The 27,940-nt window shown below is 39.9% G+C and overlaps 3 protein-coding genes across 8 annotated transcripts in view; 2 read left to right on the forward strand and 1 right to left on the reverse strand.

Moving 5' to 3' along the window:
- The window catches only part of LOC145486364 (oxidoreductase NAD-binding domain-containing protein 1-like), a 140,464-nt gene that overhangs the window by 34,723 nt on the left and 77,801 nt on the right, over positions 1 to 27,940 (forward strand). The window lies entirely within an intron of this gene.
- On the reverse strand, positions 5 to 7,540 carry LOC145486373 (transmembrane and immunoglobulin domain-containing protein 1-like). Its single transcript, XM_081465019.1, has 5 exons — positions 5,848 to 7,540; positions 4,513 to 4,551; positions 3,577 to 3,888; positions 3,070 to 3,402; positions 5 to 1,676 (listed from the first exon to the last, which is right to left on the reverse strand). The coding sequence occupies exons 1-5, from the start codon at positions 5,945 to 5,947 to the stop codon at positions 1,669 to 1,671; spliced, it is 792 nt and encodes a 263-aa protein (XP_081321145.1). The 5' UTR covers positions 5,948 to 7,540; the 3' UTR covers positions 5 to 1,668.
- LOC145486360 (uncharacterized) lies at positions 7,536 to 27,935 on the forward strand. Of its 4 annotated transcripts, XM_081465002.1 has the most exons (8): positions 13,973 to 14,324; positions 18,081 to 18,266; positions 21,328 to 21,603; positions 22,353 to 22,673; positions 25,640 to 25,975; positions 26,592 to 26,657; positions 27,150 to 27,272; positions 27,845 to 27,935. In XM_081465002.1, the coding sequence occupies exons 2-8, from the start codon at positions 18,140 to 18,142 to the stop codon at positions 27,880 to 27,882; spliced, it is 1,287 nt and encodes a 428-aa protein (XP_081321128.1). In that variant the 5' UTR covers positions 13,973 to 14,324; positions 18,081 to 18,139; the 3' UTR covers positions 27,883 to 27,935. The 4 variants fall into 4 exon arrangements, with proteins under 4 accessions (XP_081321127.1, XP_081321126.1, XP_081321128.1 ...); XM_081465001.1 differs by lacking the exons at positions 13,973 to 14,324; positions 27,845 to 27,935 and adding an exon at positions 7,536 to 7,717 and having other exon boundaries at positions 27,150 to 27,674; XM_081465000.1 differs by lacking the exon at positions 27,845 to 27,935 and having other exon boundaries at positions 13,961 to 14,324; positions 27,150 to 27,674.

Below are 27,940 nucleotides of genomic sequence, written 5' to 3' on the forward strand. Positions count from 1 at the left end.
GCAAGGCAAGGCAAGGGAAGGCAAGGGAAGGCAAGGGAAGGCAAGGGAGGGCAAGGGAAGGCAAGGGAAGGCAAGGGAAGGCAAGGGAAGGCAAGGGAGGGCAAGGGAAGGCAAGGGAGGGCAAGGGAAGGCAAGGGAAGGCAAGGGAAGGTAAGGGAAGGCAAGGGAAGGCAAGGGAAGGTAAGGGAAGGTAAGGGAAAGTAAGGGAAGGCAAGGGAAGGTAAGGTAAGGGAAGGTAGGGTAGGGTAAGGTAAGGTAAGGGAAGGTAAGGTAAGGTAAGGGAAGATAAGGTAAGGTAAGGTAGGGTATGGTAAGGTAAGGTAAGGGAAGGGAAGGGAAGGGAGGGGAAGGGAAGGTAAGGGAAGGTAAGGGAAAGGTAAGGTAAGGTAAGGTAAGGTAAGGTAAGGCAAGGTAAGGTAAGGTAAGGTAGGGTAGGGTAAGGGAGGGTAGGGTAAGGTAAGATAAGTTAAGGTAGGGTAGGGTAAGGTAAGGTAAGGTAAGGGAAGGGAAGGGAAGGGAAGGGAAGGGATGGTAAGGTAAGGTAAGGGAAGGTGAGGTAAGGTAAGGTAGGGTAGGGTAGGGTAGGGTAGGATAGAGTAGGGTAGGGTAGGGTAAGGTAAGGCAAGGTAAGATAGGGTAGGGTAGGGTAAGGTAAGGTAAGGTAAGGTAAGGTAAGGTAGGGTAAGGTAAGGTAAGGTAGTGTAGGGTAGGGTAGGGTAAGGTAAGGTAAGGTAAGGTAAGGTAAGATAAGGTAAGGTAAGGTAGTGTAGGGTAGGGTAGGGTAAGGTAAGGTAAGGTAAGGTAAGGGAAGGGAAGGGAAGGGAAGGGAAGGGAAGGGAAGGGAAGGTAGGGTAAGGTAAGTATTTATTTTCCTATAATCCAGCCATGTCCTTTACACCCACATTGAGTCAATTCGTCGGCAACAAAAGAGTTGACGAATCGACTCATCGGAAGTGGATTGTGTTGTACTTAGGCAACGAGCAGACTCTCCTGTTTGGGGCTTCCCCGAATTTCCGGTTCGTCGGCGTTTCACTAGGAGCTAAAACACTCAAGGTGAAGTCCCGTGAGGCAATAATGAAATTACCCTTTGACGTATGCTAATGTAATAATATACAGGTATGACCATGTTTCCTTTGTTCTTTAGTCTGAACAGAAAATCTACGCTTTTAGACGAAATGCTTTACACTCAATCAAATGAACTTCAGACTATAACTCGTTCTCTTAGCGTCTGACCAGAACTATGCAAGGTAGCTCATACATGACCTCCAAGCCTGCCACAGTTAAAATTAATTAAAATGGGCGCCGATGAGCAAGCACTCCTGTTGTGCAAATTAATTTTACCTATGTTTGTTTAAGCTTTTTGCAACTAATAGACCCTCATACGTGCTTATAGTCTACAGTGGGTGGGTCCTTTTGTTTTTACACTTTTTTATAATCAACACAAATCCGGCTTTGAAAGTTAATCAAGGATTTTATTTATTTCTGCCTATTTAAAGCATTCTAGACACAGATTGACGTTTTCAAAAGCTATTTCAAAACTGCTATGCGGATAAAACTGAATCATCGGTAATTTTTAAATGAATTTAATTTGAAGTTTCAATTATTCTGATCTAGGGCTGCGTTGAAATCCGATCTGTCCTGTGCAATCCAAGTTGTCTACCCAGTGCCTCAAGCTCCTGCCAACAAAATAAAAACCAAACATTAATAAGGTTTGTCAACCCAAATAGCTGTGCAAACACGAGCTTCCTTTACTCTGCTTAAGACACAAGGGAATGAAAAGAATTACTGGACTGTAATCAAAGAAGCAAGACCCACAAGAGGTCAACCTTAATCTCATCTTTTCGTTCACTTAATTAAAGTTGTTACTTACAATTGGTCGTCCTTTGTTATCGCTTATGCAACAGGGCACAAGAGAGCTTAATGATAAACTAAACTTTGCCAACGTGCAACTGATGTTTCAAAAACCATCTACTCTTATTTAGGTCCCATTTCTTGCATTGGGAAAACGATTTCAAAGATCTTTGAGGCCAAAACGGTGACGGGCAAATCATAGGATCTTGAAAGTTTTACATTTCAGTTCTCGTGGGGGATTTCCGTATAGAGGCTATTATGTTTTTGAAGCCAAGATCTCGATCATATTTTCTTAAGAAGAAGATCCAATATCACTTTTCTCTCAAGGTCCAGTTACTTGTCAGTGTTTCTCTCTAGCAAACTGATCTCATTTGTTCATTTGCTTTCAAGATCAGTTTCAAATGAGTCGCGTTGGTCAGGCTGTCATTTCTCAGTTTTTATGGTTTGTTCCTTCTCGCTTTCTTATTTTTTAAAACTGTTTTGTCTCTTCTGTGTAAGTCGACCACGTCATTGTTCGGCTATTTGGGACATTCGCTAAGATGACAGTTTTAGTTAGTTTTCGCTCCTCGTCTCCGGACTTCCAGAGACGCTTCTTTAAATGTCGACTTCCGCTTCGTACAATTTCTTAATCCCGTGTCCAGTTGATAATATCAGTCCCGAATCTACTTCCCTTTTCCCCAGAACAAATCGCTTCAAAATGAGCTGATAAAACTTAACTTGAGACTAACATCCAGCGGTATCTAAAGATGTTTTCCATGAAATGGTTTACGCTCTTAAAGGCATAAGAATGGGCAAAAATGCGTGAAGCACAGATAGTCCTCCAAAGCTACATCTGTTGCAGATGTCAGAGCGACTTATAACCGGAATAGTTTCTTTGCTTACATTTAGATGAGCCTTGAGCAGGAGGGGTGCTTATCACCGTAATTTTACGGTATGCGAGCTTCTTAGTGATGAACAGAAAGATCGGGGTCCCTGCTCTGATGATCAGGGATGATACACAGCATGGGTATTTGCGCATTCCTACATGTATACTTCCTTGAGATTGCGTTTACAAATGTCTCAGTGTTCAAATGAAAAAAAAAAAAAAAAAACTAAAACAGATTACCTAAATGTTAGATTCTTATGTTGGGAAAGTCTAAAATATGTGGCTATCATTTTAATGATCAAACAGAATTAAGAAGACTCATTTGCATTGGTTATTTATTTTAAAACTCTTACCTATCTGTGGTTCATCTGTTATCTTCAAGTCAATGGCAGCTTCCATAGATCCACTGTACTTGCATTGCCAATGGCAGCTGTATGTTCCCTCGTCATGTTCCGTCACGTTAAAAATGGAGAGGATGAATTCTTTCTTGCATTTGCTTTGAGTATCCTTTACTTGTATTTCATACTTTTCAGCTCTTTCCGACAAATGCGCTGTATTGTTTAGAGTCCAAAACAAACGTTGTGGGCAGGCCCAGCCATAATCAATCAGACATGCCAGGCTCACGTTAGACGATTTGCTCTCAGATTCCTTCCCAGAAACGACAGTAGGGCTTCCTGGACGGGGACCTGTGTTAAAAGCATGGTCAGTGATTATTAAACATGTCAATGACACCCTAAATAGGGTTTGCATCAGCTTGTATGTAGAACTTGATTTTAAGTTCGGTACGATGCATTTCAAATACAATCTTATGGATAGCCAACTTTGCTGCTGATCACGCAACGGTGTATAGCATTACTTACACACATATATCAACTGCAAGGATACAGAGACTTCCGAAAAACTGTTTTTCGCTCTGCACTTATAGAAACCTTCAAGCTCTTCACGTCCTGGAGGAAGAATAAGTCTGCTACAAAGAGTTCCCTCTCCATTTTTCCCTCTCTTGACCTCTGAATGATAAATGCCTTCAGTTCCGTTCGTGATTATTTGGTCATCCTTGAACCAATGGACCTCGGAAGGGAAAGGCCATCCGGAGAAATAGCATTCCAAGTCTTTTCGTTGGCCCACAGTGATAAAACTTGGTGTGCTTGAGAACCAAACTACTTGCAATGTACCTAGGGAATGGAATATAAATAAACACAAAAGAAACGTATTTCGTGTGCTCATTGGCCAATTTGAACCGTCAAAAAGAGCAAGGACATACATATGACGCATGGCCGCCTATCTTAAAAATTCGCCAGACCGTGCCCAGACCAAGGCAGTTTGTTGGCAAAATCGGCACAAAATTGCATTTAAACGGACTCCAGCCATGAAATGAATGCAACTGAACTCGAAAACTTGATTCTCCTTTATTTTGCCGTACTAGTGAGCTTTTCAAGAATCTAGGTTAGCTATAAAAATCATGTTTCTCCATTTAATTTTTGAGTTATTGCACGTAATTTGAAGTTCATGAGGCTTATGAACTGAACTCGTAAAAAATTCAGCAGGTTTCCAAGAATCCAGGTTACAAAAATTACATTGTTTCTGCATTTGGTTTTTGAGTCGGCATGCACGTAATTTGAAGTTCATGAGGCAGTGATGCTCAGAGTAAAAAGAGCTTCTTGGTGTTTGCGAAATCTTCGGGTGCTCTGATCGCATAGGATACGTTCGGAGTTCTCTTACACCCGGTCTTGCGATCATGGGTTGAGCATGATACTGTTACTATCATGATAATATTGCACTTGTAAAGAGACTCTTACCGTTTTGCGGTTCATTACGGTCCTTGGCAGTCGGGGCACCTGTTTAGAGGAAAATTTGTGATTTAATAAGCTTCGTCTTTCACGGCCGCTAAACCGAAGCCTAAAAATTGAAGGGACACTTTGCCGGCTGATATATCGTGTTTCAAAGAGTATGATTGGAGGTCTACAAAAATCGCAATTCCCTCAGAATCTCAATTTTACTTTTTGACATCCTTCACAAAATCAAATTTGATGAACTTCCTGTTAGCATTTGACACAGAAGTTGTATAAATTAGCAGAACAGTGTCTAAACAAACATTGCGAGTTAAACAGGAATTCAAGGTCACCCAATTTGAAATCATAGTTAATGGTCATGCCCTTAAATAGATTATTGGAAGATCTTTAGCTGATCGAATTTCAAGCGACACTTTGCTCATATTTCTGAGTTTTTCCTTCGTCGGAATTTTGTTTACTGAAGTGGAATATTGCAATTTTTACTTAAAGAAATCTTCTGTCACGAGCTATTATTTTTTTCTCTAAGAGAGATATGAGAAGTCAGTTGCTTTAACTAAGCTCTCTAAATCGGGCTACCGCACAATCCAAATGTCACGGTGTTTAAACGATTCATGTTATTGCTCTCTGTTGTGTAAGAAATGATTCATGTCAAAGCTAAGCTACTATAAAAGAGACATGATCAGCTTAACATCTTATTGAGTCCCCTTGCACAAATTAACCTAGGGATATGTCGCAATCAGGTTGAAACAAAACATATCAGATGTTCAAGTGATGACAACTCTATTAGTAAAAGGAGGAACATTTTGTTATTCCAAGACTTTTCTTTATCCCGAGAGGGTTTTAAAAATATGCAATGTCCATTTTTACGGTCGATTCGTTTTCCGTTTTTACTCTCATGCAAGATAGTGTTCATTACTTCTGGGACGAGGATTGAATGAATATTCCATCGTCTTTAACGAGTTTACTCAGGTGCATGGTATATTTGCCAAATTAATCACCGAAATACCAAGGATACCACCTTAAATACTTTGAATGTAACATTTTATGATGCAGTACTGGTTGTAATGTTAAATATCTATCTCTTACTCTTACTAAATATTAAAAGAGACTCCAACCGACACCGGGAAGGCGAGCTTGGTAATTTTTTTAAACTCAATCTGTAAACATAGTTTCAGTAGTTCAAGCGACAAAAAATGCTTGTATCTCAATTATTTTGTCTTACTTTTTGGTCTAAATTGAGCAAGAGCCGAGCGCATGTAACGGACGCGTTCTTGAGCTGGAAAAGGGTAATAAAACAGTCTAAATTACATGTACGGTAACCAAGTAACCTCATGTACATACCTTGGACCACGAGAAGTGAAAAAGAACAAAGCATAACATATGCCATCAAACCAAGCTCGTGGGTGTTCTTCAACCTGTCCATCCCAGCTGCGAAGTGCATCTTGCTAGTTATCGCTTTGCTTTATCGGTCTCGCTCTTACAGCATTTTTTCACCCACGCTCTTTCCAGAATGTGCTCTTTCGCATTATCGGTTGCTTACATACTTAGCCAATCCTGGTCTTAATTAAATTAGCTTATGATTATGGTCTGAATTTTGTTGACCTTATATGTACTTGTTAGCGACGTGGTAATTTTGATGACACTTTGTTGTTTGAGGTAGAACTGTGTATTACTGTGGTAGTTAGGGGGATCCTTTGCCGGCTTGTGGTGGTTTAATGGCTGAGCATAATGTTATGAATTGTCTTTGTTCACATTTGGCGGGGCTTAATTTTGAAAGCTGGCGAGTTTTGGGCTTTTCCGGGATCTCAGTTTTAGTGTCAGAAGTTAAACTCAGTACGTCGTGAATAGTAATTGGAATTAGATGTTCGTAATAGCTTTAGCTACACAAATAAAAGAGATTCTTCCCATTTTTGTTTTGTACGTTAATTGTCCACGCAAAAAGGAACACAAATATTTGGTTTCTCTTGAAATGTGTGGGAACACAGAGCACGCTGCAACAACAAATAAATTTTACCGGAACGCTATCCAGACAAGAAATAAGAGTAATTGAATTCCTTAACGCCCACATACGTAATGAGTAGAGCAGAGAATTTACATTTTGCAAACCAAATTAAACGAGTGTTTCTCTTTCCTTTTCTCGAAGTGGTTTTTAAAGAAATGATAACAATGATAATAATGATAATGATAAAAAACATTTTCTTCGTGTTTCTATCGAGTCACAGAAAAGCTGTGGAAACTTCTGCCTGCGCGCGGCTTGTGCTCTTACAATGAGCATTTCTCAGTAGTGTAGCAGCTTCTCAGTAGTGTAGCAGTGTCGTCATTGCAGCAGCTGTTATTGTTTTGGGGCTAGGGCGCATTGTTTCTGTTGTTCGTTCTATTGTCCTCTCAATGGGTTTCAAGCCATTCATGTGAGACCTTACGAGAGCTGCTACATCACCCATTTCTCGTTAATCCCACCTTCTGTCGTGTTTTGATAACTGAATAAAAACACGAAAAAGGCATTGTTTCTCAAATGGAGTTGAGTGTTGTGTCTTTAAGACAACGATTATGTTGACTTTAAACAATTTCATTTCAGCGTGGTCATCAAGAGGAATCGTAAACTCTGATTTTTTACCTGGTCTAACTGAAATTGTTACCAGTTTGTTCATGGTTTAGTTTGAGTGGAAGGAAGATGATTGGCTTTTGGAAAACTGAAGAGCACTCGTCAATTTTCATGGTGCTTGTCATTGCTTTATGTTTTTTAAGAGGTTTGACTGCATAGCTAACTTACAATTCATTTAGTACAGAAGACAGGGGTCTAAACCTAGTAAGAACTTCAGGGGACCCAGCAGTAAAAATAAATGTGCTGTTATATACCTGTGTTCCTGCGTCTTTTCTAGTCGTTTTGAAGGGATTTGAATGAAACGGAGGCGGTTTACATTTCCTAATATTATTGTAATTATGACGCTCTGATTACGTCTCAAGTTTCGATTAACGTGTAAAACTCCCATCGGGGGAGAGAAGGAGAAAAGGGTCTTTTTTGCGGCCGTTATGCAACCCGAGAATCTCTCCCCTCGACGAGAGGTAATAGTTAACGACGATAATAGAAGCTTGAGACGTAATCGGAGCGTCATAATTACAAAGCGGCAGACGAGAAAATATTCGGAGATATAAACAGCCTTCGATTCATTCAAATCTGTTCTAAACGGCTCAAAAAGACGCAGGAACACAGGTAAATAACAGCACATTTATTTTTACTGCTGATAGTTAATGACAATAATAGAAACTTGAGACGTAATCGGAGCGCCATAATTACAAAGCGGCAGACGACATAATATTCGGAGATATAAACCGCCTTCACTTCATTTAAATCCCTTCTAAACGATTCAAAAAGACACAGGAACACAGGTGAATGACAGCATAGTTATTTTCACTGCTGATATAGTGTTCGGGTCCCCTGTGCATGAACAGTGCATTCCGACATGTCTTTATCGAGGATATGAAATTGAAGTAATTCCGGGTCGGATATGCCTCTCAACCGCCCCTTAGTACTTCCGCTTTTGTAGATCTACGCAAAGGCTCTTTTAGATCCTGAAAATTTCTAGGTTACCCTCAATAAACAATCTAAACCTCTTACCTGTGGCCACAAAAAACTTAACATGAAGCCAGAATTTCGTGGACTGTAGACCAAAAGCTTCGAAGGAGCTCAGTGTTATTATAATGTAACATTAGTCCACATTACAAATTGTCCGCTCTCCCTACTTGTAAACCGGACACATGGAAAGCACAATCCCCAATGGAACCTATCACAGATATCTTTGGAGGATTCAGGCATTTCCAAAACTCACATTGCATTTTCCGCATATGTCGGCTCATGTGTCAAAATAAATTTTCTGCTTTGTCGACCCATGCAAAGGCCCCTTTATTTCCTGAAAATTCCTAGATTACCCTCGATAAACAATCTAAACCTCTTAACTGTGGGCCCAAAAACCTTAGCATGACACAGATATCTTTCAAGGATTCAGGCATTTCCAAAACTCACATTGCATTTTCGGCATATGTGGGCTCATATATCAAAATAAATTTAGGCTAACAAGAAGTCCGGTTTGTCGTTATTCTGATATTGTGTTGTGTTTCCCCTTTTTCTACTCTCACCCATAGCTTACCGACAAGATTTCGGGTTACCGGTAATCGGAGAAAAAATTCGAGACTGCTCACACACAAGACTGCCCTCACTCCTGGTACCAACTTTTGAAGGGACTAATGGATAAAGTCACGCACATAAAACTAACTGTTTTCCTAAACAACAGAGGAATATTTTTGGCTCGCCATCGAGTTATAAACCAATTAAAAGACCGATGTCCCGTCCTGAATTATTTCACAAGAATAGTGTTTCCACTTAACATAGTTACACTTGAGTAACGACAAGTCTGTCGCTTTTTGGGCGTAACGCGAGGAGAGGCTGAAAAGTGTTGAGCCTAAAATTATTCAAAACAGGAAGAGGGTATTCCACTTCAGTTGTGCTGATAGGTGCACTGGAAACCCTGGCTCCCGGGCTGAACCAAAAACATCCCTTGCGGATTGCAGAAAATAAACCGAGACCAATCAATTGATAACAAGGACAATTTTTTGAAGAAAATGTTATCTCACAAACCACAAAGCTAGAGCTTAAAGTATCCGAAAACCGCCAGGTATCTTAAACTAACAAAACAACACCCACTGTGGACTGAAGTTGACTAAAAGACCTCCTTCAGCGACAGTATGGCTGTCAGCCCCTTCAGGAATACATTTCCCAAGGATAAAAATAACTTGGTTGTTGTCTCTCACGGATAAAAATGGCAGACAAAACCAAATGTAGATTTGAACGCTTTCCTCACCAGTTTTTGTCATTCTTTTCTTATGTTAACTGTTCAATAATTGCCCTGTTATTTCCGTCCTAATGGTTTTAAAACGTTAGGAATATGAAAACTTTGCCTGGTTGAAAAGTATTAAATAACTAGTGTTTTGCGATAAACGAGTTCAATAACTGTTTTATCATCCGGTCGCTGAGTTTGTTTCTTGCCTAGTAGAAAATTCCAAATGGCTCTTAGACAGCCCATAAAACGAGCTGCCACTTTTCATCGAGGTGAACACAACTGACGAATGAGCAGAATATTATATACAGCAAAATCACTGTTAGAAAGTGCTGTGCATGATCAAATCTACCGCGGTCGGATCTCAGGAATTCCAATAGATGTAAAATTCTTCGAATGATATATTCATACCTCCGAGTAGGTTGTTATCGAATGTTATCTCCTGGTCCAGATTGTTCGGAGGCTGGATAACGCCATCCACCCGATAAATCGCTATCCAGTGTATAACCGTTAACAAAACAATTGTACATTTACTGTTTACTGCAAATGTTAACGCAACTCTATAAGCATTATGCTTCTCTTTAGCCTTGCTCATAAGCTTCTGCCCTGTAAATTATCTTCTTTTAAGACATTCGTTGTTTTGGTGCCTTGGTTAACACGTGTTTGGCTGAATGGTATGTTCAGTTCACATTGCGAATTTGTACTTGTCATTTACTGAATTATCATCGAGGTCAGTCCACTTGGGTCAGATCAATACTTTGAACACAAAGCTGATAGCTGAATCCAGTCTAAATTAAAAGTCATCTTTTAAAATAGTTTTATTATTTTCTGATTTGAAGAACTCCTGAACTGAGAACTGCAATTTCTCGGTCATATCTCGACGGGCAGTCAATGTTTGTACTTGAAGTCCTCTGCGCGATTGGAAAAGTTAAAATTATGCAAATGACGGAAAGGAACGAGAGGGGAATAAGGCGAGACAGGCAAAAAAAACAAACAAACAAAAAAGGACTACGGGTCAAATTCCCGCTTCTAAAAAGCGGGAAATACTGATTTGACGATAACCTGTCAATGTGTCATCAAATTCATCGGAGTCGCGAGTGAATAATGATCCACCAAAAGAAAACTAGGGGTCACCAAACGCCCAAGATCGTTAAATCCAAGCAAAGCTACAGCAATGGCCATCTGCCCTATCATTTTTCATTTTATTACTTAGTGCGCGCTCCGATGCATGACGCGGTATGTGAATTTGCGTGCGCAGTTAGGATGCGCAGAAACAATTAGTGCGAACGTCCTCAAAGCATTCTATGTGGCAAGAAGCTTCATTCAACAACAGGCCATGACCGAGTAAACAAGTACCCATTTGCATTTTGAATTACGCAACTGAAACATTTCTACTGGTTAGCTGCTCAGACAGAAGTAAACACCTGGCCCGGGTTGTGCGAAGGGTAGAAAACGCTATCCACCGGACAAATCACTATCCAGTGGCTAGCGTGATTTGTTTTGTTAACACCTATCCACTGGATAGCAATTTATCCGGTGGGTAGCGTTATACAGCCTTCGAACAACTGGCCCTGTTGTTGTTGTTGTTTTTTTTCGGCGTGGTCAAGGTCAAAAAAGGGAACAAAAAAAAAATAATTAAGAAATTTGTTTGAACTCCATAACCATTCCCCCATGACTACGAATCAACTAAGGAAACACCTAAGTGTGAAGTTTATGTTGGCACAGTAACATGACATATTGCCGCTGTCTTTTGTCGAATTTGATTTGTGCCTCTTTCCTGACTCTTACATTTTTAATTATTATAATTACGGTCACCCAACTAGTTTAGCTTTTAGTTATTTTGGGTGTCCCACTACTGTATGTACTATACTGTCTATTTATATTTTTATAGTTATAATCTTGTAAATTCTTTTAGTTGTTTACAGGAGTAGAAATAAACTATTGTTGTTGTTGATTGAAGCAATACTAAGTCTGATGAGCCAGTAGTTCTATGGACTTCTTGCCTGACTCCTTTCCAGCTCATTCCCGGTGCCAGTTTTCCTGTGATGACCGAGCAGTTGCGAGTGATGTTGGAGTCGGGATCTACTGTCATGGGATTTGTGTTCTGACACCCTGATAGGGAACAAAATACTTGTATTTCACACTTCACGTCAGTCGCAGATGAGGCATCTGTTGACTAAAAATAACAACCCAACAACATTAAATTAGTTTATCAATTTACTGTTGGTATTGTAGAACAAAGTACCTTCGTTGAATGATAAAAATCAATAAATAGAAATGATAGGATTTCTATTTGCCAGAAAAAAAAACTTGATTACTGACAATGTGCCGCAGTCTAACGAGCAAAATAAACCTGACAACTACATCAGCAGCAGAGTTCAGAGTTTATAAGAACAACACTGTGCTGATGAAGATCAACACCATCGCTAACATGCCAGTCGCAGATAAGGGAGCCGATCAAGAAGGTCCAGTCCCTTGTGTATGTACATGTAGGAAGGGTGATCTACAGGCAGGGAGGCACCGACCGAGACGTCATAACCAGGATTGGAAAAGCTCGAGCAGCCTTTGTCATGCTGAAAACCATCTGGGCCGCGAAGAAGATCAGCATTGCCACAAAACATCAATCTTCAATTGAAACGTCAAGACGGTCCTGCTCTATAGCTCAGAGACTTGGAGAAAGACCAAGGTGATGCAGATGACGATACTATGTACTTATTGACTGAGTGGGAGGGCCGGACGGGTAAATATTTGGCTCGAGGTCAGGACGTACGGTCTCGCTGCGCTCGATCCGTACGTTCTGACCGAGAGCCAAATATTTTTCCGTCCGGCCCGACCTTACTCAGTCAATAAGCATTTTATCATATGACCACTCGTGTTGAAAATTTTGAAAATTCTGTTTGAACCTAAATAGGACGCGATTACATAACATCAGACGGCCGCGCGCGGAACAACTACAATAAAAACTTGTGCGTTATTTCTTCGCGTCGAACAAGAAACTCACAATTCATCAAAAACACGACTCATTTTCTCATGTAAAGCCCACAATTACAAGACGTGCTAAAATTAAAAAGCCAACAGAAAGTTGACATAAATCTGTCAACAATATGTCAAAACCATCAAAACTGCAGAACAATTTATCCTGCTGTACACAAGGTATGTTTGTCATTTCTCTGGTTTAACCAACTTCTCCCAGAAACTCTGGAAACTCGAAGAAACCATTTAACTGATTTAAGCTTATATCGTACTTTGTGTTCTTCACGTTGCTGATTTTCTTGCTTTTGACCCACTATGAATTCTTTGATGCTTTGATGTTTCGCCTCAAGACTGTTTGCGTGTTCCAAAGGTTAATTATAGGACAGTTCATCCAGAAAAGTTGTTTTCTTGAACGCCTACAGGTTTGCTCGTTGTTGGCTTCTGAGAAAGTTGTAAACTTCTTCGTTTGTGAGGAGTGTTGACTTTCTTTCAAAGCTTTCGGAGTAGTTCTGCATCGTACAGTTCGCCTGGATAGTAGAATTCACTCTCAGAATGTTAACTTTCATCACTCATTTTGAAGAGAACAAACCTTTGCAGCAAAAAGATTGTTTTTGTCGTTAATTCCCATCGATTTTGCTGTACGCGTTTCTAGTAGGGCCGTACGCCTTTCTAGTAGGGCCGTACGGGTTTTTCCGGCCCTATCACTTCGACGCGTACGGCCCTCATACGGGACCTTTTTTCTTATGGTTTTCCGAGGAAATTGCGAGCGGGGCCGTACGGGTCATATGATAAAGGCGTTTATTAACACCTGTCTGAGGCATATCTTCAGGATCAAGTGGCAGGGCAAGATTAGCGATGAGGAGCTAATTTTGGCGAAGAGCGAGATGGGAACCAATCGCCCAGCAGATCCTGCGAAGGAAGTAGGGCTGGATTGGAACGCACACTTAGGAAGCCAACATCCAACATCACTCCCAAGACACTGAATTGGAATTCGCGTGGGAAGAGGAAGAGAGGCCGGCCCAGAAATAGCTGGCAGAGCATGCGCGTGGGGGAGACCACATTCCTCTAGCATATATACATGTACATAACTGGGATTGACGAATTATTAGACACTCAAGGAGAGCACTCGATGAGCTAGAGTTGCTCCGGGATGGTTTTATATCATAGCTACGATCGTTAAGGTAAAACTTAAGTGTTTCTCAGCGATCGTGGTCGCATCGACTTGGGCGATCGCTGGAGAGTGATTTCCAAATGATCGTTATGATATGGAAACAGCCTTCACTCGTGCACTTTCACTCGTGCTCCCTAAACATCCTACATACACTAAGAAGTCCGAATACACGAAAAGTGCAAACAATTGAAAAGTTAGTGTAATAAAGGTTACGATCACTTTGCTCGGATTGCATTTCCTTTGAAAGAAAAAAACCTTTTAGGTAAAACAAAATTGTATAAGAGATTCATTACGGCGCCAAATGTGGGCGGAAGTCTATAAAAAAGACAAAGCAGGGAGTCTTAACTCAGGTCCAGATATCTTCCAACGGTGTTTATTATAGAAATAAAAAACGCGCCCGAGTGCATTGTTTAGTTATATAAGCACTTGGGAATTTTTAAGAACACGAGAGAAGTGCATAGTTTCCATATAACGACATATCACGTGACCTCCTGACCTCAGAGGTCATTCGAGTTGTTTATTCAGTGTGCGGGGACTGATTTATTTACTCATGAGTCGACATGAGGCATATGGATATGAGAAACTAATTCACTACGGTTTGAAGCGTATATTCTATCATATTTTTAAAGGACTCTCGACTGAGCAAGACGATGAAAACAGCCAGGACTGTGTGTGCCACTCAGTGTCTCATCTCAAATATAAACAATGTCGACATTGTCGACCTTGTCGAAATTTATGGCCGTTTATGCTCGCTGTTTTACCGGAAATATTTACAGAACAGCTCACAAGGACATTGGGAAGTTAAAATCGTTTCCATAGCAGCAGAAGGAACGTGAGTAACGGTGAGTCGTTGTTTCCTGTTTTAAACCGTTGACTTCCAAAGAATAACCTTGTGATTTGCATAAAATTGAACTCGCTTACATGCCGTAACATTTTATTTTACTGACGGAGAACATTTTAATTCCCAGAGCTATAACTTTTCGGGTGAAAAAACCAAGAACCAAGGTTTCCTAAAATGTAAATATTTTGACCAAATGATAGTCAAAGTTGGCCTTTATTTGTCCCTTGCCAAGAGACATAAATGGCGGCTGTACAGATACCCTTCGTTAAGGGCCCATTAACCGATTCATGCGCGCGCTCGCGCGCGTTGCTAAGGAGGTGAAATTTCACTTCCGGTTACTTACGTCAGCTTGAAAATAATAACAACTCAAAAACTTGCAAATTTGCTTACGTTTTAGAAGTTTTTTTTTGTGTTTCACAAAATGCAAAGCAAAAAAAGTACAAGCAAAGACAAAATGAGAGAAAGACAGATAAACAAGAGCAGTAGAAAGAGAAAAACTAACTCCGTGTGGCTTTGTTTGATTTTACCGAAGTGCGCTGGTAGTGTAAATTGCGCACGCGCTGATAGGGTAACTTTCAATATCTATCGGGCGCACTTCCGGTTTCTTTAAATGCTAAAGGAAACGCGGTTTTTCATTAAATCCAGCCTTTTTCGACGAATTTCGATTAAAGCCAATGTTGGAAACATAGCTATGCATTGCTTTTTCGAAATCATGCTTTTTTCAGAGAATTACGAATTTTTCAATATTTTGAAATGCTTTCAAAATCTGACCCGTTTAGAAATGAAACAAAATCGATGCATAGCGTAATGTGGATTTAAATTAAAATATTAAATCAATGAAAAAATTCTCGATAAAGTAATTTGCCTGGGAGCCTTTGCATTTTTTCTGTATTAGTCACATGACCATGAGCGTGGCCTGATGACGTCATCACCAGTGTTACTAATCATGAAAAAGTTAAAACACATGAAATAACTCTGAACTAACTAAAAATGATGAGGTTGTATGAGAATAAATTTTCCTTAGCAACGGCTCGAAAAGATCGGTTAATGGGCCCTTAAAAAGCTACAAACAAAACTACAAGAAACTTATTACACGATTTTAAAGTATAAGAATGAAATAATATTTGTGCCAAGTTTTGTTTTCATAGGATTGTTTTTACGTCCCCGCTGTTTTCGTAAAGAAGCGTGAAATTCTGAACATTTTAAGCCGCGAAAACCGTCATTATATGCAAATTTCGAACTTTCTTAAATTTTGGGCGTAAAATAAATCGTTGGAACTTTAAACTATTTTTCCTTGAATAAGTTCACCCAAAGGTATGTTTTGGCGAAATAAAAGAAAAATTGATTTTTCGTGACTGTCTTCCGATTCTCGACACTCTCAGAAAATCACTCTTAATAGACATAAATAAGGTCAGTGTACTTCAAAGCAGAATCAATAACTGCTTCCAGGTAGCCTGCGAACGCAGACGTATTTCCGTCTGTCGCTTGTCTCCGCCGAAAATAACGTCCGCGAATCCGAGCCAGGACACGATTTCTGTGACGTAACGAGTTTTGTTTCTCCTTGGCCAATCAGATTCCATGATAGAATGAAACTCGAGTGCTCCTCGCAGCGAATACCTCGCGCAGTAGTTCTGGGGCTACTTGAGCTAACCTGTGATTGGCTTAAAATTCCTACGTCACAGAAATCGTTTCCTGGCTCGGGTTCGCAGACGTTATTTTCGGCGGAGAGAAGCGACAGCCGGAAATACGTGTGCGTTCGCAGGCTAGCTTCCAGGCAGAAATAATATGAACTAGTAATTTCAACAGCCAGTTCCAGGAGGAGGTGGAATGGAATAGGCTAATTTAAGAGCAGGATTGGTTAATTGTGTAAGCAATCCAGCACAAAAGTAGAGGATGGAACAAAATATTTTTTGGTCAAACACCACTGAAATAACAGTTTTGAAACAATTGTTGAAAACTAGATCATTGGATAATGCAATTCAAGAGTTTTCATTGGTTTAGCGACCATAGTAATTTGGCAATTATACCATGCTCTACTAATATGCTAAGCGTACAGGTGATTTTTTGGCGCGTTTTTATGTTTATTTCATTTTAATTTTCTTTTCTGGGGAGATATTTTTAATTAAAAAATTATTCCAGTCACGCTTGCTGGATATGAAATGATTATAGCCAACTCGGCGATACGGGTCTCCACGGCTATCTATCATCTTATCTCTAAGGCGACCTCGTGGAATAACTACTAATTACCAATGAAGTCATTGGAAACAAGACAGTGCTTTGTGCCAAAGTCATTTTTGAGAGCGAAATTATGGAATAATGATTTTATTGTTCTTTTGGTTAGTAGGCAATCGTTCCATAGGCCAGCGTTTGATACGAGATGATAAATAACAAACGAGGTTCGTGGCGCCGTGTTTGCGATAGTAATCGCTTATTCAACAAATGCGAATGTAACAATTATTTCATAAATTCTTCTTAAATCATAAATTGACTGGATGATGACATGAAGCCTTAGTCTGCGTAGCAGGTGTTCAAAGGAGTGGGATAGGAGGAAACGAGAAGCGTGAAGCTCGATCGGAGGGGAAAGGAGAGGAACGCCCGCAAGGACCGTTTTGATAGCAAGATATTTCACGCCTTTCTGTGTTTTGCATTCTTAATTAGGGAGTGGAATGGCGAAAACCAAAACGCCTTCTCGGGAGTTCCCCTCCCTCCCCCTCCGACGAGCTTTGCGCTCCTCGTTCTCCCCCTGACAAGATCCAAATGACAGACTTAACTGAATTGGCAATTTGGAATTGGTTTTGTTTCACCCAGGGTATTTCTTAAATACATCATTCGGTCGCTCTTGTTGTGCATTTACAAGCGTTTTCATTGAAATGTTTCGCATTGAACCGGTATTGTGTTACGTAATTAAGGTAGCTGTGACATTTTGTGGCCTCTTATCCATTATTTCTTGCATTTCCCGAGTAGAGGTTAAACAAGCCTGCCAAATCTGCTGAAAAAAACCGACTTTCCTCCGACGAGAAATTTATAAGTGACACTTTCAGAAGCGGGAAAAAAAACAAACAGCGGTTACAAACATTACAAATAGACAACGCATGGTCTAAAAATCTTAACGGTATTAACTTGCGTTGTCTCTTTGTAATCGCTGTTTGTTATCTTCTCCTTCTGAAATTGAAATGGCCCAAGAACAAGAGTATTTATAAGTGACACTTGCCTACTTATTTCCCATATTTGGGTAAACTCTGGTACAGCCGTAAGCCATGTGGTTTCCAAAAATACAAAGAAATTGTCTACAATTTAGAATATTTTATATTACAACACTAAAAGCATAACATGGCTAAAGCTGTACGTCAGACTTACGAGAAATAACGAAACACCAATTGAAATTTGAGTCGTTTGAAATTAACTTATTACACCGAAATCACAATTTGCATTGCATTTCAAAACGAAATAACTGCAGCTTGAATGACCAGTGTTTCCATTACTTGACAGCTTCACTTTTAAGAAACTGTCAGTGAGATAAGTGAAATTGATACTTGAGTTTAGGTCACGTGATCAACAGCTGAATAACATTCTCATAGCTTCAAGCCGCCTTCTGTATGGTGCAGCTGTCGCTGTCATTGTTAACGAGATGGGCGGTCCTTTCATAGTGAAAGATAACTCTGTGTTTAATTTACTTGATGTTTGGCGTTAGTAGTTAATATGATATGACGTTTTGCATAAATGAAAACTTTTTGCCTCCTTTCGTGGCTGCTTTCAGGCGTATTCTGAAAACGATCAACGATAACCGTGGGTAGCCTATCTCGAGGAAGCTGAACGATGGCCATGTATCGGCAGATCGCGGTTGGAATTGGAACCATGGAGAATCAACGCCTGGAGAAAAACTTCCAGCTTCGTTTGCTGAAATACCTCTTGTTTTGGTCTTTGTCGTTTTTCATGATTCAAGGTACGTATGAAGTGAATCACGCTGTTAAAATTTTCGTGCGCCGTTGTGCAATTTTCTTGCGCCGATGTACAATTCGTTAATATTTAATTTAAATATTAAATGAAACATATATATCACATATATCAGGAACTTTTTTTTTCCAAGCTGTTCAAAATCTTGCATGCAGGCTTCTTTGCTTTAAAGCGACAAACGTTTTTTGTTTTTGTTTTTTTGTTTTTTTGAAATTAACACTATACTGAATAGATAAGTTATGGGAAATATCACTCGGGTGTTCGAGGTATAAAAATAACGCGATGTCCATCAATATAAACTCTTACAAAAAGTAACCGGAATATTCATAGGCTCTGTGCGAAATCAGGATTATCAAGTACTTGTAGTCTTGTTAAGGCATATGGACCTGAGTAAAGACTTCCTGTTCATTCCGTTTTATAGACTTCCGCACACATTTGGCGCCGAAAAAAGCAATGAATTCTCATGTATTTTTTTTTTTTAACTTATTCGTTTTCACCCAATAGAAATGGGATACGAACAAAGTGATCATAAGCTTGATTATCAAACTTTTCAATTATCCGCACTTTTCGTATACTCAGACTTTTTAATTATTCAAACTTACGATCATATCCGCACTTTCCTTGTTTCTGTTGTCATGATTTAAAAATTAATGACTCACATCCAAAATCCAAAACTTAATGACTCACATCCAAAAATTAACAAAACACGAACGGGGGCGAATGTTTTCTGTGCTCCTAGTTATGATATTGAGTAAAAGCGCTCCAAATAATAAGACTTGGTTTTGCAATTAACAATTGATTCATGCCCCAGCATGTATCATCGGGTTATGATGCACGTGGGAGGTTTGGAGAGATCGAGGGAAGCGTCAAGACTTTTTCCACATGACCAGTATGATTTCACTATTAAAGTTAACGTTAAAAAACAACGACGTTTCGACTGTTCAACGTTCGGGAAACCGAAAGCACGTTTCGACCGTTCGACGGTCAAACGATGTTGCTTTTTAACGTTTACTTTTATAGCGAAATCCGTTTCAAAAAAAAAAAAATGATTGCCTCAGAAAACTTTCGGCGATAATATGGAAACTACTCTCCAGTGATCATAACCAATGGTCGCTGAGCCAGTGGCGAATAATTGTTTCAGTATAATTTTTAGAGGTGAATATCAAGAGCTACACCGTCACTATGACGGACCGGAGCATGGAAACACAGACGCAATTGTTCGTTGTGCATACACATAGATGTATGTGGCCGTAGTTTTAATAATACATTAATTATGAAACAATTGACCCAAGATCTAGGCAGTAAAATAAACAAACGAAACGCTACGTACAAAAAAGAAATTCTTTGTTCATCGTGGTTGAATTTATATACAGTTGTACGCATCGCCTCAGGACGAGTAGCTCCAATCTGAACAGCTCTTACTTGATCTGAAGATTTTGTCTTGTCTGGTGACCCAAGAAACCGCAACGTTTATATATTGTTTAATGCCTTGAATACTACATCTTGAAAACATTTTTGGTCTTAAGTCGATGGGAGTCATTTCTAAAATTTCCCATGCTTTCAGTTTCCCGAAAGTGGAGTGATATCTTTCGAGTAAATGAAAGTTTCATTCAAGAAATGTCCGCCATGTTTATTTTTCTTGATGGTGAAGCGGCGAGAGTGTACTTGCGCCTCAACCTAAGGGGCGCTTTCCATTCGACCAAAAATTCTGAAATTTTCGAAACGGGGACAAATTTCCAGGGAAATGTTCCAGAAAATCCGCAAATTGTTGAATTTCCGAAAAGCGAAGCATTCAACCGAAAATTCCGAAAATTCATGTATGAAAAGCAAATGGAACGGAAATTTTCAGAAAAAAAAATGTTTGAAAATTTGGGTATACTCTAGGAGGCTGTCCTCTTTTTCGGAAATTATGCAAATCCGCAATTTTCTACTCAGCGCTAGTTCTTTTGGCCGCGATCACAGCGAGTTGGACAGCTCACGCGAGGATGATGACGACGCTCATTCCGGAAAATGGATTAATATTTTTATTTATAATCTTTCCACTTACCTGTTGATAAATACTAACTACAGCTAAATTTGTCAAAAAAGCGTTTCATAAAAATAATACCTGTGTGGTGTACTTGTTTGTTTTGCATAGGTTGGCTGAGAAATTTACAAAGATTTATAACGCGTGCCAAAGATTTATAACGCGTGCCAAAGACTCGTCTTCCACGAACATTTTTAAAAGTAAACTGAAAACGTGGCTTTTTAAACAATAATTTTTAAGTTGAAGTTTTAAATTACATATCATTTAAATTTATCTGTTTTTGGCATTTTCTTAATTTTTATACTAGGTGATTTGTTTTTATAGATTTAATTATTATTATTATTATTGTTATTATTATTATTATGATCATCATTATACCACTCATTAAGCCCCTTGTTTTGCGACGTTTTCGCTGTCGTTGTGGTTTGTATAAGGTCCCTGCTGTTGTGGTCTATACAAGGCTCGATTTAGCTCGAAGTCATTGAAAACTTCCAAGAGAACAAACCTGTTCGACTCGTTTTCCACTCTGGAAAACTCTGTTTCATTTGTCCCAGGAAACTTCCGGAAATTCACACTGGAATTTTTGGTCTACTGGAAAGCGCCCAAGGTTTTTGATGTCCAATTCTTGAAGTAACTTCCGGAAATTCCACTTAAACTATAACGATGCTTGAATTGAGGAAAAAGTATCTATAACGACAAATGTAGAGGAGACCATTTACAACTGGTAACAGGGATATTGATTGATGGTTTTGGGGGACTCTCCTTAAAAATAAATGTACATTATTTTTGTTTTATCAGTTTGCATTTCAGGGTTTTGGATTCTTTTGCTCGTTATACTGCAGTAAATCGTCAGTAGACAGGCTTTTCTATGGCATATAGGGATTTTATGAGTGTCATTTCAAGGAAATGGTCCGACATCTGTAAGGTCTTTAAGCCAATCACTTCTGAGGGTAATGTGTTGTAAGGTACCTACGGTAAATTGAAAAGCTGAAAACGTTGTGGTATTGTTAATTTTAATCAACAGATACCTCTTCTGCGACTGACATGAAGTGTGAAATAAAGTCATCCTGCCCCTTGTCAGGGTGTCAGCACACAAATCCCATGATAGTAGATCCAGACTCCAACATCACTCGCAAATGCTCGATCAGAACAGGAATGCTGGCACAGGGAATGACCTGGAAACAAGCCAGGCAAGCAGTCCAGAACAGTACTGGTTTATCAGACTTGGTGTTGCTGCAATCAAATTCCGCAAAGGACAGCGGCAGTGTGTCATGTTACTGTGCCAGCATTAGCTTCACACGTAAGTTTTTCTTCGTTTTTTTTTTTTTCCGTTGTTAATGCAGGGGGATGGTTATGGAGTCTTACAAAGCTCTTAATGAGAAGATTTTGTTTCCTTTTCTGACCTTGACCAAGCAAAAAACACGGCAGGTGTTTACTTCCGTCTAAGCAACTGACCAACTGAAACTTTTCAGTTGCGCAATTCTTGCATAGGGTATCAGAGCAAAACAAATGATCGTGCGCGGTCGCAGACCTTTCAACATAAATCTTGAATCTTTGTTTCTTCCTTCACAATCATTGGTTACCCCCTATTAACTATGGTTAACTACGGTTAAATATGGTGCCGCTATCAATAAGACTCAATCTTCTGCCTTTCCAAGTAACAGACGCAAGGATTTCATTCGTAGTTAGTCATAAGTATCCGGCAGTTTAAAATGACATGAAATGAGGACATGACGTAATATGAAATGACATGCCTATGGTATGGCATGTCATGTCATGTCATTTCATTATCATGACACGACGTATTACGTGAAGCTAGCGTGACGGCTGCATGATATGTCATGACACAAGCATGAAATTGCATGACGTGAGTCGCTTGATGTGAAGTTGACACGATACGATAAGCATGGCATGACATAATGCGACAAAATGTGTATGATAACGAAGGAATAAATATGAGAGGAATCTGACCATTCAGTGTACCAAACATTTTCTTCCATAATCATTTGATTCTATTAAACAGTGATTTGTTACTATTCTTGCTTCTAGGTAAACTGCAAGCTTGGACCTCAAGTACACCAAGGTTTTACGATAAAGGCGTACCAATCGATTTAAAATGCTTTTTCTCGGGATGGCCTCTTCCCCGCGAGGTCCAATGGTACAAGAACGGTGAAATAATAACGAACGGAACTGAAAGGATTTATCACTCAGAAGACAAGAAATGGAAGAAAGGAGTGGAAACTCTCCGGAGCACACTTCATCTTCCGCCGGGACGCGAGGAGCAGGAAGGATTCTACAAGTGCAGTGCAAGAAACAGTATTCCTGGCTGGAAGAGTGAAACCTTTAAAATCCTTCAGATGATATATCAGTGTAAGCGATCTTATTTCAATCGACGTCCAATAGCATGAGTAATATGAAGTAAAACGGGGTAGAGCAGAATACTACCACATTCATATCCCCGGTATTAAACTGGAACTAGCTTACAATTGAGGTTAATACAGGGAGTCTTTTCAAATGCAAATGCAATTCATCTCTTTTTAATGAGGGGAGGGGGGGCAGGGGGGGTCTTGTCACGAAGTCACGACATTAAATTTTCGATCTCACGAATCACGAAACAAAAAATTCCCTTATTACGATTCTCGAACATGTGCACGAAACTGTAATCAAAATTTGTACAAAAAAGCATTCTTTAACTTTACCAATAATTTACAGCTGTTGGAAAGGTGATATTTGAAATCTTAATTTGTTGGTTTTACTCTAAGAGACATGTTAAGAGAAATATCGGACTTGGACAGCTCTTCCACTGCGAGTTGTTAGGGCTCTTAAGAAGGTCAGAGTATCGTCGTCGTTGTCACTTTCCACGGCATCGTCAGGCCCACTGTATGTGTCATACTACACATCAACTTCTGGTACTTCGGGGGCTTCAGACACTTCAGAATGAGCGAAGGTGACTTCTTGCTCTTGCTCTTCTTGTTCGTCGACGATTGGTGGAACAGCTGGCTTATACTGTGCAGGAGGTTCAAGGTGGATCTTGCCCTTTGGGTAAGCAGAATCTGCTGGACGATACATGTTCAAAGGCAAAGTGCCAGCCTAGAACTTCGTTGTTTCTTGCCTCACAGTTCTCTGTTGAGCGCGTTTGCCATACTGAACTGCCCATTCTCTCATGATCTGCTCTTGGGTAGAATTTAAGTGCCTCGTTTTGCCAAGATGCGAAAGTTTGGAAATGTCTTTCAGTGGAATTGAACTGTCTGGAATTGGATAGTAGGATGTTGGGTGAGTGAAATAATAGGCTGTCCAGCTTGTGATCCTTTTGATGCTTTCGTAAACAGTGTTTCCCAGATTGCGGGAGTAGTTAAAAGATGTGGGGCATTGATCCTTGAAATGACCAACAGCGTGCAGATTTTCCACTTGGGTTGTCAGACGAGCATGAAGATCAACGTGGATGTCTTTGTTGGTAGACTTCAATTTATCATCCAGCCGATTAAGTTGGTGTTAGATCATTTGTACGGACTTAAGCGACAGGTTCGAGATAGGGACAGGGACAGGGCCGTTTGTGGCTTTCTGGGAGTCAATCGTTTGAGATCACCGACCTCTTGCAGAGCTTCAGCTATTAATAGGCGTGGAACCGTCTGATGTTTCAGATAAACTGAAAATGCGCGGAACAATTTGCTAAAGTTTTTCAGATAGGTGACTGTACCGGTAATTGTAGTCAGAATTTTGATGCATCCTGTCTGAGGGTCAGTGACAAGACATTGCAATTGTCAGTGCAAACTCCCATCGGCTGACCAAACGAAGAGTTTTCTGCTCTTCCCTCTGCGTTACCCTCTTGGCCGTTTCCAGCAATTACATCAACACTGCCATCCTGATGAAGATACTTGACCTGGAAAGCTCCCGCATCACAGAACAAGACATCGTCCAAATAACTTGCTACTCCTCTACATTAATCAGATAAAAGAACTTTGTCTTGATGTGAGATCGATTGAAAGAAGCTCACCTTGCTTCTCGGCTTCATTCTTGCCTTTGAATGACACAAACAGAGTTCCATTATTCACACACATGGATAGCACTTGGAGACATTGAGCTGGGTAAGAACACAACTCCTTTACTAGTCCATGCATTGCAACTCCATCAGACGTCAACTCAATTGTGTAAAAATGTCGCTCGGTGTCGCTGGCACGGACGATGATAGATTCTGTCATGCTGCATATACTGGATGTGCACACATCTTGAGAAAGAAAGACCTTTTTGGTGTCGTGTTTTGCTTTTTGGTGTTCACTGGTACGCTTCTTAATGATATCTTTCATTCGGTCCCGTAACTGCTGCACTGTACCTTCTGTGGATACTTGCCACCCTTCTAGAACATTCTGAAGATGTTCTTTCTTCAGTTTGTCCATAGGAGGCGTTACATTGCCCGATATCAGATTGAAATGACATTGATACCCGTTGGCTCCGAAACGTACGCAGTGCTTTTAAGGTACATAATGTTTCTCGCATCCCCGAGTTCCTCGATTATCTTTACCTCCGCCGGAGAATGGAGTCGCACTTGCAGAAGTCTTGTTGTCTTGTTCATAGGCTTGTAGTCCAACACTAGCAGCTTCCCGTGGTCCCCCAAAGTCACCGCAATTGGATGTGGGTAGAAGCCACTTCTTTTCGTTTTGATAACTTTGTATCTGTCTGGTACAACTGGATGTACCACACTGCCAACTTTCTGCAACTGCTCCAGGACTTTACCTTTTGTGAGATATAGGATACAGTCCACATCCATCAGGAAATCAACGGGTTTATTTGAAACTGTGAACATGTTTCGTTTCTCGCTACTCTGAGTCGGCTTGACTCAAGCGTTAAATTTACTAAGGTCACGGAAAAAATCTGATCGCAATGCAGTGAAATTCAGCTACGAACTCAACTTTAGAAATTCACGATTCATTTCTTATCTATTCACGATTCACAGCCAAGGACGTTTACATTTCACGCCTCACGGAATACACTTCAATCACGATTCACGGAACAGTTTTTTATCAAATCACGATTCACAGAGCACAAAAAACCGTATTACGGCGTCACGAAATTACCCTTGGCCCCCTCTTTTAATGGTATTTTCCCGCAGAAACCTCCATTGCAAGCTAGTTCCGGTTGATACCGAGAATACGAACATGGCCTATTAAGTGACTGAAGCTGAGAAAAAAAAGTAAAATTAAGTAGAGTGGAGCAGAGTAGAAAGGAATAGAGTTGGGTGGAGAAGAGTAGAGTAGTAGAGTATTTTCTTGACGATTTTTAAATGAAAAGCCGCCTTTAGCCGGATAACCGTCACGAGCTATCTCTTTTTTGTATTGTAGGTCCATTACCAAAAGGCCCGACCATTGATTCGCTGGAGGTTCTCGCAGCCAAATATTCTAACGTCAACCTGTCATGCTGGATTGACTATGATCCTGGTTTTTTCTTATGTTCAGGAGAGTGGTACTTAAATGACAACCAGGCGCCCTTGGAGAGGGGTGAAAAGTACAAAATAGTCGAGAAGAAAACACTAAGCAAATGTAAGACAGAGTTCATCCTCTCTATTTCTAACGTTACGAAAAATGACCGAGGAACCTACAGTTGCCACTGGCTCTGCGATTTCATAAACACCACAAAAGCTGCCATTGACTTGAAAGTTTTTGATAACCAGCCGACAGGTAAGAATCTTGAAAGATCAAACGCAAAGGAATTCATATTTTAATCGCTATACTGTTCTACTATCTTGCAATTGTTCACCGGCATGGATTCAGTTTAACGCTAGTCATCTTTACCACATGGCAGTTTCTGATCAACGACGTTCGCGTCGAAATATTCTAACATTCATTTGTTTTTGAAACGCTAACCATGGCGAAATTACGGATAACTCATGTCCAAAATGAAAAAAATGAAAAAAAAAAAAAAATGGATGGGCACCGTTTTTTTCAGAAATAGGATGCCCGAAATACCACCCTAATAGATCTTACCAAGTGCACAGATGGTAACAGCATAAGATAAAGTCTTTATTTATCGAGGGTTCACAACTCTAATTAAAGGTATCGTGGCTACGAAGACACGAAGAGTAAAATTATACAGCTGACGTTATCTTCGTCATTTATTCTTCATTTTGTGACAGTATTTCGGATGAGATGATCAGGTCAAGAACGTCTGCACTTGAACCAACCCTAAAATCTCTTCTCAACAAAGCTTTAAATTCGTATACCTTTCCTTTTTTGTGTTAGGTAGGATACATTTTACAAGTATTTATAAATTCAATTAAGTTGTTATCTATTCTAGTTCAAGCAACAACTGAAAGTGCGACCACCTCGCCGAAAAATGCTTTGCTTTCTTCTCCGCCTTCAGGTCAGTGCTAGACTTTTGTTCACAGAAAACTGCTTCCGTCATCCATCTAGTGTGTCTGTCACATTATTGGCAGTGTCCTTTCTTGACACTTATGTTACGCCATGCTTCTACGCACAAGGAAGGGACTAGAAGCGCTGTGTCATCCCAAATAACTTCGGCAATAACTACTTACAAAAAGTCTTTAAAACCACATTGACGGGCCCGGAGAGAACATCGTACTGTTCACTCATATGGAATGAGGGTACAATTAGTAACCAGGAGGCCCAATTATATAGGTGAACAAAAAAATCCTTCTCAGGTTCTTGAAAAGTTTTTGCGCACGATTGTGCTCAACGAGAAATGATTCACCAATAACGTAATAGATTTTTACAAAGAAGAAGTACTTTTTGATATTCAACAGGACAAAGTGAAGACATTTGTTTAGCTCTAGATTCTACTGACGCCATTAGGAAAGAGTCTTAAATGTGTTTTGGCGCCTTTTTTACTTCACAGGAATTCGCAGAGAGTGGCTCCTGCTGATCGTGATTTTATCAGCCAGTATCGGTGTGCTGTTCATGTTATGTGTTTGGTTTGTCGTGAAGAAAAAGAAGGCATCTGCACTGTACACCAAAACGCGTAAGTTGCAAACCTTTGACCTCATGAATCTCCAAGGCTAAAGGGGGGATGTTAGTCCAAAAAAGTCAAATTAACCATAAAAGAGACTTATCTGGGCTTGGCTCTCTGGCCCTTGAAAGAAACGGATCTAAAACAGACATAAGAAGAGTTATAGTAATTTTAAGAACGGTAAAGACATCGACATCGAATATTTTGAGTCATGAGTAAGCCCAGAAAGATCAATCTGCACTACAAACACATTTTGACGACGTTCATTTATTTCTTCGTATGCAGCACTAAAAGATACCTTGAAGAGTAAAAGCGTTGATGTTTTGTCTTGAAATCCATAAGAGCTACCAAAATCTGCAAATTGGACCGCCTCTAATGTTCCAGGTTACAAAATGTTGTAAAAGTTAGTTTTCACGATCAGTTCTCTTGTCGAGTTTTAGCTCTAAACCAATGAGAACGTGAGAGTTCGTGTTGTTTTTTTTAATACCATTGATTTGTCATATAATGACAACGAAGAAGCGTATTTAACACGCCTATATTTCTACTTTGTCTGAGATTAACTAACGGTTTTTTTTTTGTTTTAGGCAATTCCATTGCCTTGGATCTAGCCGGTGGTTACTGAAGTATCCAAAGTCTCGTTGCAGCTTAACTCCCTTTTATGAGTAAGATAATATAGAAAA

The sequence above is a fragment of the Orbicella franksi genome, chromosome 5 (genome assembly GCF_964199315.1).
Source record: "Orbicella franksi chromosome 5, jaOrbFran1.1, whole genome shotgun sequence".
NCBI lineage: Eukaryota > Metazoa > Cnidaria > Anthozoa > Scleractinia > Merulinidae > Orbicella > Orbicella franksi.